Source organism: Palaemon carinicauda, unplaced genomic scaffold (assembly GCF_036898095.1).
Source record: "Palaemon carinicauda isolate YSFRI2023 unplaced genomic scaffold, ASM3689809v2 scaffold39, whole genome shotgun sequence".
NCBI lineage: Eukaryota > Metazoa > Arthropoda > Malacostraca > Decapoda > Palaemonidae > Palaemon > Palaemon carinicauda.
This window is the reverse complement of record NW_027171566.1, coordinates 338761-350940: the sequence shown is the minus strand read 5'-3', so window position 1 is coordinate 350940 and position 12180 is coordinate 338761. Positions and strand designations below refer to the sequence as shown.

The following is a 12180-nucleotide window of genomic DNA, read 5'->3' as shown; positions in this document are numbered from 1 at the left end:
CTGCCGGGAGTAGTGCGCGCTCCAGTCCACTTTGGTATTGCCCATACACGTAGATGACTTGCTCTACTCACATTTTGAGAGGGCAGATGAAATATGCAGTGGCCGTGCTCCTTTCAGTCCTGTAGTGTCCTGATACAGTGAGTGTGTTTGACATCATGACACCAAGTAAAAGGAAAATAAGTGCGGTAATGGTCATAGCACTCCTGCATGATGAATACGAACATGACATTTGCAAGAAAAGTCGTAAAGTATGGATGAAGCCATTGCTGAGAAAGAGAGAAAACTTTTATTATATGACGTTATTGAAAGAATTAAAGGAACATAATCCGGAGGATTATAGAAATTATTTGAGAATGACTGATAATGCCTTCCGAGATCTTTTATCCCTTGTGTCTCCAAAAATTACAAAGAAGGATACGGTAATGAGGAAGTCTATTCCTGCCGAAGAAAGGTTAATTGCCACATCGAGGTTCCTAGCAACAGGCCGATCATTGGAAGATCTCAAGTTTTCGACAGGCATATCGGCACAAGCGTTGGGACACATCATATCCGAGACATGTCATGCAATATATGATGCTTTGAGGAATGAATATTTAAAGGTAAGCAAAATATAATGAACTTGTATTTTATTTTGAACATTACTGAATGGTAGTATTTTATTTTGGACATCACTGAATGGTAACATTAATACGACGTCAAAGAATTCATTCATATTATAGTTATAAAATTGTCATGTAAATTCTTTAATGTAAATCATAATGAGATGTTTTAGACATTACTGGATAACATCAGTACGACGTCAAAGATTTCAGATAATTATGAACTGTTGTAATTATGTTTTGCAATGTCAAAGAATTCTTATAAACTTATTTATTTACATCATAATGAGATATATGAAGAAAAATCTTCCTCTTGCCCACTAGCTGGTAAATTTGTAGAATGTAAAGTCTCCCTAGTGTTCATCTGATTTTTATTTGCAAGGGAAAATTGAGAGGAAACCATATTCTGTGAACAGTTATACAATATTTCCATGATTTGCTTCTCTGCCAAAACACGTTGTTGGTCATTAAGCTGCCTCAACCTTGTTGCCACAAATTTACCGAAAAAATCTAATTCATCATCATCTTCTGCATCAAGATACTTCTCTGCTTTTTCAAGGAGTCTTTGCTTTGGAAATTCAAGATGGCGTTTTTTCTTATTACGAGATACATAAACATGTGTCTTGAAAGAAGACGCTGCTGCCCCTGAATTCTCAGCTGTCCCAGATATCTCTAAGCAGGCGGAACTAGGCCTAGATGGTTCCGGTGTAGATTCCCCTGCAGTATCTGAAGATATTTCTTCATCACCCTGAAATAAATTGTGAAATGTAAACACAATATAATTAGTCACAATTGATATGTGTGCGTGTGTGTGTGATATTGATTAACATATGCATGTGTTTTCAAATTTGCCACTTTTTTTTTCTTTGCAGTTCCCTACAACCAGTGGAGAGTGGAAAAAAATTGCCGATGACTTCTATCTCTTATGGAATTTTCCCAATTGTGGTGGAGCAATTGATGGCAAACATGTATCTATTGTAGCCCCTTCTAACAGTGGATCATATTACTTAAATTATAAAGGTTACTTCAGCGTCGTTCTCATGGCAATAGTAAATGCTAATTTAGAGTTTTTGATGGTTGATGTGGGCAAGAATGGTCGCATTTCAGATGGAGGAATAATTGAAGACACCGTTTTTCACAAAAAGTTAATAGAAGGTACTTTAAATTTGCCCCAAAATAATGAAACCAAATATGGTTTGAACTTCGTGTTTATAGGGGACGAAGCTTTTGCGCTTCACGAGCACTTGCTAAAACCTTTCCCCCAGAGAGAATTAACTTATGAAAAGAAAATTTACAATTACAGACTCTCTCGCGCCAGACGAGTAGTCGAAAATGCGTTTGGTGTACTATCCAATGTATTTCGAGTTTTCCACACATCCATCGCCTTGAAACCAGAAAAAATTGACCGTGTTGTTTTGGCAAGCTGTGTACTTCATAATTTCTTACGGAGAAATTGCAGGAATTCCTACACTCCTCTAAATATGACTGACTTTGAAAACATTGAAAGTGGCATTGTATCGGATGCAGACTGGAGAAAGGACTCAAATGATGCCCACTTCACAAATCTTCAGGCATTAGGTCAACGAAATGCCAGTGATGCAGCCAAAAATGCTAGGCTGTCATATGTTGCATATTTCAATGGTGATGGCAAAGTACCATGGCAAGATAGACTGATAAAATATTGTTATGTACTAATACAATGCATGTAGAGTATACAGTGTGTTTAATAAATAAATATAGTGTGTGTATTGAAACTAAATAAATGTCTACTCACTTTTGGGTCTGCGGGTTTTTCTTGAGAATCCTGATTTTGTTGATCTTGCAAGTTCGAGGTTGATTCCCGAGGAGTTTCTTGGTCTGCTGTAAATAGCAATAAATCAAAATACCACAACTTGGGCACATATACCTCTTCTTCTCCTGCACTCGATTTCTTCGATTCCCAAATTTTTTTCAACTCTTTCCGAAATGATCCCCTGAATGTGGCAATTTTGGCTTTCACAAAATCTATGCTTGCATCTGTATCTATTTTTTTACATAATTCCAGTAATTGCTCATAAGCTGCTCCTCTTTTTACTCTATTTGAATAATCCGGACTTCGTATTTTCCACAAGCAAGGAAGTGCTCTGTACAGCTCCAAAAACTCACGAATGAAATCGTGAGGTAAATACCTGACTGACTGCGACATCCTTTCATGACAGCAGTACTGACCCGACTCCTACGAGGAAAAAAATAGGGCGATCGAGTCTGAGTACTCTGCAGGTATTGTACATGTTGAAACTTTGCCTCAGTCCTTCCCAAAACTCACAGCGCGACGCGCCAATCAGTTCAACATGCTGAAAGGACGACGCGACAGGCCTGGCTCGACAGAACTGGCATCAATAGGCCCCATACACGTTAAAGACTGACCGGTTCGCGCCAGTCGCTATGAAATCCGCGCGCCAGTCGCGTACGTGTATGGCCACCTTTAGTCTACTACTCATACAATTCTCACTGTATCACTGAGATTTCTTGTTTTTGTCTTTCGTCTTTGCAGATCCTCATGCTGATTTTCCCAAATGAAAAACGGATATTGTGACGAAACTCTACGGGGATTGCAGTGAAAATATCACCCCCATGAGGTTATCCAAGTGTTGAACGTAGGCGATGTGTCTATAATCCAAGCGAGGAGTTGTTGTCGGCACTGAGTCTAAAACAAAACTGATGGACGGCCTTGCCTAACACGAGCAAAATATGCATCATATTTGGCAAAAGGATCCTTTGCTTATGAGTAAATTATGATAAATAACTTGTTTCCTTTTATTAGTACCCAAAAAAGAACGTGAAATTCACAATAATCATGACTTATTAATATCCTCTTTATAAAAATACAAGGAAAAACTTTGAAAGCCCGTATCTCAAAACTCTATTTATTGATCTTTACGATCATAAGTCTCCGTTAGTTTTAAAGATATAGCTCTGAAATTTGGTATATCATTTAAAAATAGACTATAAACAATGAAATGAAGCGCTTTTTCAAATTTTTGTTTCATATATTTTTTTATGTTTTTTCCCTGATTCTTAGGGTTTATTTTTTACCATAATGAAAAAAATAATTCCTGTCAAAGAAAATACTTGAAAAAAAACTCTTCCTGTTATTGGAGGTTTATATCAGGTCTATAGAGGGTAGTAATCCCTGATCTTAGTAATAATTATCAAGGGATGAGGTAGAATCTGAAATACACTAAATTTTAGGATTAATCACCTTTGCCTCACAGAACGAATGGTCAGAGGTAAAAATCCTATGCAGTTTAGAGATGTCCTAAGTCACCTTATTAAGTGGTATTAATGTCAAACTCTTGTCATTAAAATTTGGCACTAGCCGGCCGCCCTTCTTAACCCTGGATAGGTACGCTCCTCGGACACCCCTTTGGGGGTATACTCGGACGCGCTCGACCCCGACGCCAAAAAAAATTTTTGAAAAATCAGTTTATGCAGTAACCTCCTTTTTTCTTTTGCCAAAAAAAAAAAACTTCAATGAATGCTTAAAACAACTGTAAAGATAAATACTACTCATCTGCAGAAAAACTATTTATTATAAATATTTTAAAAAATTAAGTAGAAAAAAAAGACCTTACATAAAAATTCATAAAAAAAGTTTATACATATATACACAAATACTTTTAGGAATTGATTCTTGAATGTTTAGGACACATCTTGATGTATTTTGGATAAGGTCAGACCCATGGAGGTGAAGATCTGAAATGAGAAAAAAAGGGTAACTTTTTTGGCCAAAAAAAATTGTCCAAATTTCATGAATTTGTTTGGGTACCCAAATGAAATAGGAAGTGGCTATTTTTTTTAGGGAATAAACATATGTTATCCTAAAATAGAAATATGTAAAAAAAATCTTCATTATTTTGTAAATTACATTTATATCAGGGGGCATATCTAAAGGTAATTTTTTGAGTACTTAGAAATTTCGTAAAAAAATACATATATTTAATATATAATATGATATTTATGCAGGTAAAAATATACCAAAATATCACAAATTCTATAGGGAACAAGAATATATATAGATGGGGCAACTTACGCGTCGGATATGTCCTAAAAATGGCCGCCAACCACACTGACTCAGACTCCCTAATCTGCCACTTGAAATGTAGGAAGGGTATGTCAATTTCAAGGTGTTATTTACTAATCTAATTATCCTTGTATATGCATAAAAATTGTATGGTGGGTTGCTGGATAATTGTCGATTATTTTACGACTATAAAATTAAAATTCTGACCCCAAAAAAAAATTTTGAAGGGAAATAAAATCGAAAAAAAAATGTAAAACAATATAATATTTTAGCAAAAAAAAATTGATGATATTCAATCAAAAAAGAAGTAAACAAAATTTTCCGACAAATAAACATCTAGAGGAATCATTACTCTGTGATAGTTCCTTAGTACGTAATAATTTTGAAAGAAATGGGAAAAAACGAAAAAGTAGCAATCGCAGGAAAATCGAACACATACCTATATATATGCCATATCTGGCTAAAAATAAAGATAGGCATGGGTAGCCAGATCATCTAGAAACACTTTCCAACACTATAAAAATACAAGTTTTGCGACACTACTTGCCAATTCCTTACGGTAACATGACTAAGCAAAAAAATGCAAAACAAATAAAAAGGGGCACTCGCGGAAAAAAGGCCAACATTCTAATATAAGGCATTTCAGAAAAAAAAAAATTCAGCCACGTACTAGGCAAACCATCAAGGCACATTTTCCGACCAATAAACATCTAAATGAATCATTAATCTGTGATAGTTCCTTAGTAAGTAGTAATTTTGAAAAAAATGGGAAAAAACGAAAAAATGGCAATCACTGGAAAATCGAACACATACCTATATATACGCCATATCTGGCTAAAAAAAAGAGAGGCATGGGTAGCCAGAGCATCTAGAAACACTTTCCAACACTATAAAAATATAAGTTTTGCGACACTACTTGCCAATTCCTTACGATAACATGACTAAGCAAAAAAATGCAAAACAATAAAAAGGACACTCGCGGAAAAATGGCTAACATTCTAATATACGGCATTTCAGAAAAAAAAAATTCAGCCACGTGCTAGGCAAACCATCAAGGCACATTTTCCGACGAATAAACATCTAAATGAATCATTACTCTGTGATAGTTCCTTAGTAAGTAGTAATTTTGAAAGAAATGGGAAAAAACGAAAAAATGGCAATTACAGGAAAATCGAACACATACCTATATATATGCCATATCTGGCTAAAAAAAAAAGATAGGCATGGGTAGCCAGATCATCTAGAAACACTTTCCAACACTATGAAATTATAAGTTTTGCGACACTACTTGACAATTCCTTACGGTAACATGACTAAGCAAAAAAATGCAAAACAAATAAAAAGGGGCACTCGCGGAAAAATGGCCATTCTAATATACGGCATTTCAGAAAAAAAAAATTTCAGCCACGTGCTAGGCAAACCATCAAGGCACATTTTCCGACAAATAAACATATAAATGAATCATTACTCTGTGATAGTTCCTTAGTACGTAGTAATTTTGAAAGAAATGGGAAAAAACGAAAAAATGGCAATCACAGGAAAATCGAACACATACCTATATATACGCCATATCTGGCTAAAAAAAAAGATAGGCATGGGTAGCCAGATCATCTAGAAACACTTTCCAACACTATAAAAATATAAGTTTTGCGACACTACTTGCCAATTCCTTACGGTAACATGACTAAGCAAAAAAATGCAAAACAAATAAAAAGGGGCACTCGCGGAAAAATGCCCAACATTCTAATATACGGCATCTCAGATAAAAAAAAAGACATGCACGTGTTAGCCCAACCAACAAGGCACACTTTCTAACACATAAACTTGAAAAAAAAAATCAATAATATACGGCAATTCCTTACTACGTAGTAAATTTTTACAAATATTGAAAATAAACAGAAAATGGCAACCGCAGTTAAATACCCAATATACCAATAACTACGTCGTATCTGACAAAAACAAAGTCACACATGGGTAGCTAGATCATCTAGACACACTTTCCAACACTAAAAAAGCAAAAGTTTTACGACACTATTTGGCAATATCCTACGGAAAAATGACTTGGCAAAAAAATGAAAAAAAATGAATAAGGGGCACTCGCGGTAAAAGGCCCAACATTCTAATAAACGGCATCTCAGATAAAAAAAAAGACATGCACGTGTTAGCCCAACCATCAAGGCACACTTTCTAACACATAAACATGAAAAAAAAATCAATAATATACGGCTATTCCTTACTACGTAGTAAATTTTTACAAATATTGAAAAAAAACAGAAATTGGCAACCGCAGTTAAATACCCAATATACCAATAACTACGTCGTATCTGACAAAAACAAAGTCACGCATGGGTAGCCAGATCATCTAGACACACTTTCCAACACTAAAAAAGCAAAAGTTTTGCGACAATATATGGCAATATCTTACGGAAAAATGACTTGGCAAAAAAATGAAAAAAAATGAAAAAGGGGCAGTCGCGGTAAAATGGTCCTCGTGTTGATGAACGACATTTTAACTAAAAAAAAATCATGCACATGGTAGCCAAACAATCCACCAAGACTTTCCACAACTGATAACCTATACAAGTTGCACCATTCTACGACAATTTCATAATACGTAATAACTTTGATAATTATGCAAATTACCTTAGAAGGGTAAACTCGGTCGCGCTCGACCCCGACGCGTCTCAGAAATCGGGGAAAGAGTACAGCTACAGCAATGCACATCTGGACACTACTAGAGCGTGTAGGGGAGACACCTACTGCAGGTCGATCACCCACAAATTCAGTCACGGGGGTGAATCACGTGAGAAAAACCTCTTTTTTTTTGATGCTCGGGGTCGCGGACGACCCACCGTACCTTTCCAGGGTACTTCTTTGAAATCTCATGATACAAAATCCTTTAGAGAAGCTATCTGTTTTGTCTATGTTTGCCAATCTGTTGGAGGACATTCGCAAAAATTGTGCCCTTGCAATTGTTGTTGATTCAACGTTTCAGCCTCACTTATAAGAAGCAGTTGACTTGTGATCGATTGCCTGATTTGGTCAGTGATCAACTCTTGGTTCAGTTTTTATGCTACCTCTCGGTTCCCTCTGGCACCTATTTGGAGGTTAGTATTTTACTCTAGAAGAATGGTTGCCATTTTCTCCCTCTAAGCTTGCCGACCCTTTTAGGGTTTCGGCAAATAAAGATACTAGCACGACCTGCTGTCCTAATCTTATAGTTTTTCTATCCTAGCAACTCTGAAGCATTTCTATGTTACCAATGTGAATGTGCTCTAGCTCAGTAGCTGATGGCATCACTGGTGAAAGATAGCCAATCACATGATGGTTTGCTGAGAGTTTGCCTAATGCAAGATATTCTTCACATCTTGGTAATATAATTAGAGCTCTTGAGTGTCTTGATTGTGATCACCAAGTTGCGTTCCATTCCGTAGATTGCCATGCCAATGACTTGACACTGGGTCTTGTCGTTGGACAGCCCGTAAGAGTATATTGATCTGAAAAGGGTGGTGTTCCAGAGGAGGCCGATACTGCAACATTAAAAAGGCTAGGAGTTAATTTAACAGAGTTACTGGAACATACAAAAGTGGAGGATAAGTTACTTTAAGATAGATTTAAACATATGACGTGAAAGGGAGGGAAGCGACCCGAAAAGGAAACTCCTTTTTAGGTCAGTCAGTCAGAGAAAAAGTGGTAATAGCTGCAAAGTCCCGGTGAGTAGGAGAGACTGGGAGAGGAGAGAAGTTTTTTCTTATGTCAGAGAAAAAAGGAGTAGGTTTAAGCAAATATGCTTATCCCTGCTTGGTGGTTGGGAACTGGAACTGTTGCGGTAACTGCATAAAGGTGGGAGTTCTGGTTAGGGACAGGACTCGGGTGAGGATTTTGAAGGCAATGGGGATGAGGTCTTCTAAGGACATCGACTCAACTTGTTGAGTCAGGGTTTGAGGTGGGTTTAACCCTGGAACGGTACGGTGGGTCGTCCGCGACCCCGAGCGTCAAAAAAAAAGGTTTTTCTCACGTGACTCACCCCCGTGACTGAATTTTTGGGTGATCAACCTGCAGTAGGTGTCTCGCCTACATGCTCTAGTAGTGTCTAGATGTGAATTGCTGTAGCTGTACTCCTTCCCCGATTTCTGAGACGCGTCGGGGTCGAGCGCGACCGAGTTTACCCTTCTAAGGTAATTTGCATAATTATCAAAGTTATTACGTATTATGAAATTGTCGTAGAATGGTGCAACTTATATAGGTTATCAGTTGTGGAAAGTCTTGGTGGATTGTTTGGCTACCATGTGCATGATTTTTTTTTTTAGTTAAAATGTCGTTCATCACCAGGAGGACCATTTTACCGCGAGTGCCCCTTTTTCCTCTTTTTTAATTTTTTTGCCAAGTCATTTTTCCGTAAGATATTGCCAAATAGTGTCGTAAAACTTTTGCTTTTTAGTGTTGAAAAGTGTGTCTAGATGATCTGGCTACCCATGCGTGACTTTGTTTTTGTCATATACGACGTAGTTATTGGTATATTGGGTATTTAACTGCGGTTGCCAATTTCTGTTTTTTTTTTCAATATTTGTAAAAATTTACTACGTAGTAATTGCCGTATATTATTGATTTTTTTTTTTCATGTTTATGTGTTAGAAAGTGTGCCTTGATGGTTGGGCTAACACGTGCATGTCTTTTTTTATATCTGAGATACCGTATATTAGAATGTTGGGCCTTTTACCACGAGTGCCCCTTTTCTCATTTATTTTCATTTTTTTGCCAAGTCATTTTTCCATAAGATATTGCCAGATAGTGTCGTAAAACTTTTGCTTTTTTAGTGTTGGAAAGTGTGTCTAGATGATCTGGCTACCCATGGGTGACTTTGTTTTTGTCAGATACGACGTAGTTATTGGTATATTGGGTATTTAACTGCGGTTACCAATTTCTGTTTTTTTTCAATATTTGTAAAAATTTACTACGTAGTAAGGAATTGCCGTATATTATTGATTTTTTTTTCATGTTTATGTGTTAGAAAGTGTGCCTTGATGGTTGGGCTAACACGTGCATGTCTTTTTTTTTATCTGAGATGCCGTATATTAGAATGTTGGGCATTTTTCCGCGAGTGCCCCTTTTTATTTGTTTTGCATTTTTTTGCTTAGTCATGTTACCGTAAGGAATTGGCAAGTAGTGTCGCAAAACTTATATTTTTATAGTGTTGGAAAGTGTTTCTAGATGATCTGGCTACACATGCCTATTTTTTTTAGCTAGATATAGCGTATATATAGGTATGTGTTCGATTTTATTGTGATTGCCATTTTTTCGTTTTTTCCCATTTCTTTCAAAATTACTACGTACTAAGGAACTATCACAGAGTAATGATTAATTTAGATGTTTATTTGTCGGAAAATGTGCCTTGATGGTTTGCCTAGTACGTGGCTAAAATTTTTTTTTCTGAAATGCGTATAATAAAATGTTGGCCATTTTTCCGCGAGTGCACCTTTTTATTTGTTTTTCATTTTTTTACTTTGTCATGTTACCGTAAGGAATTGGCAAGAAGTGTCGCAAAATATATATTTTTATAGTGTTGGAAAGTGTTTCTAGATGATCTGGCTACAAATGCCTATCTTTTTTTTTAGCCAGATATGGCGTATATATAGGTATGTGTTCGATTTTCCTGTGATTGCCATTTTTTCGTTTTTTTTCCCATTTCTTTCAAAATTACTACGTACTAAGGAACTATCACAGAGTAATGATTCATTTATATGTTTATTTGTCGGAAAATGTGCCTTGATGGTTTGCCTAGCACGTGGCTGAAATTTTTTTTTTCTGAAATGCCGTATATTAGAATAGCCATTTTTCCGCGAGTGCCCCTTTTTTTTGTGTTTTGTATTTTTTTGCTTAGTCATGTTACCGTAAGGAATTGGCAAGTAGTGTCGCAAAACTTATGATTTTATAGTGTTGGAAAGTGTTTCTAGATGATCTGGCTACCCATGCCTATCTTTTTTTTAGCCAGATATGGCGTATATATAGGTATGTGTTCGATTTTCCTGTGATTGCCATTTTTTCGTTTTTTCCCATTTCTTTCAAAATTACTACGTACTAAGGAACTATCACAGAGTAATGATTCATTTAGATGTTTATTTGTCGGAAAATGTGCCTTGATGGTTTGCTTAGCACGTGGCTGATTTTTTTTTTTTCTGAAATGCCGTATATTAGAATGTTAGCCATTTTTCCGCGAGTGCCCCTTTTTATTTGTTTTGCATTATTTTGCTTAGTCATGTTACTGTAAGGAATTGGCAAGTAGTGTCGCAAAACTTATATTTTTATAGTGTTGGAAAGTGTTTCTAGATGATCTGGCTACCCATGCCTATCTTTTTTATAGCCAGATATGGCGTATATATAGGTATGTGTTCGATTTTCCGGTGATTGCCATTTTTTCGTTTTTTCCCATTTCTTTCAAAATTACTACGTACTAAGGAACTATCATAGGATAATGATTCATTTTGATGTTTATTTGTCGGAAAATGTGCCCTGATGGTTTGCCTAGTATGTGGCTGAATTTTTTTAGATTAGTAAATAACACCTTGAAATTGACATACCCTTCCTACATTTCAAGTGGCAGATTAGGGAGTCTGAGTCAGTGTGGTTGGCGGCCATTTTGTGGACATATCCGAAGCGTAAGTTGCCCTATCTATATATATTCTTGTTCCCTATAGAATTTGTGATATTTTGGTATATTTTTACCTGCATAAATATCATATTATATATTAAATATATATATTTTTTTACGAAATTTCTAAGTACTCAAAAAATTAACTTTAGATATGGCCCCTGATATAAATGTAATTTACAAAATAATGAAGATTTTTTACATATTTATATTTTAGGATAACATATGTTTATTCCCTAAAAAGAATAGCCACTTCCTATTTCATTTGGGTACCCAAAAAAATTCATGAAATTTGGACAATTTTCTTTGGCCAAAAAAAAGTTACCCTTTTTTTCTCATTTCAGATCTTCACCTCCATGGCTCTGACTTCATCCAAAATACATCAAGATATGTCCTAAACATTTAAGAATCAATTCCTAAAAGGATTTGTGTATATATGTATAAACTTTTTTTTTATGAATTTTTATGTAAGGTCTTTTTTTCTACTAAATTTTTTAAAATATTTATAATAAATAGTTTTTCTGCAGATGAGTAATATTTATCTTTACAGTTGTTTTAAGCATTCATTGAAGTTTTTTTTTGGCAAAAGAAAAAAGGAGGTTACTGCAAAAACTGATTTTTCAAGAATTTTTTTTGGCGTCGGGGTCGCGCGCGTCCGAGTATACCCTTAAAGGGGTGACCGAGGAGCGTACCTATCAAGGGTTAAGGATGTGGGTTGAGGAAGGGATGCTGGTTGCAGCTGGGCGGCTGCTACAGGAACCGTTGCAGTGGGCGGCTGTCGTTTTCTCCTCTGGCGAAGAGGTCACTGGTCTTTGGGTGGCTGGTTTGTAGTTGATTTCGGCTGTTTTGGGGAGGAAGTGCTTTTCATC

General features: G+C 36.1%; 1 protein-coding gene across 1 annotated transcript; it reads right to left on the bottom strand.

The window, feature by feature from the left end:
• Positions 1 to 774: 774 nt before the first annotated feature.
• LOC137636788 (uncharacterized) lies at positions 775 to 2784 on the bottom strand. Its single transcript, XM_068369155.1, has 2 exons — positions 2374 to 2784; positions 775 to 1347 (listed from the first exon to the last, which is right to left on the bottom strand). The coding sequence occupies exons 1-2, from the start codon at positions 2782 to 2784 to the stop codon at positions 880 to 882; spliced, it is 879 nt and encodes a 292-aa protein (XP_068225256.1). The 3' UTR covers positions 775 to 879.
• Positions 2785 to 12180: the final 9396 nt, after the last annotated feature.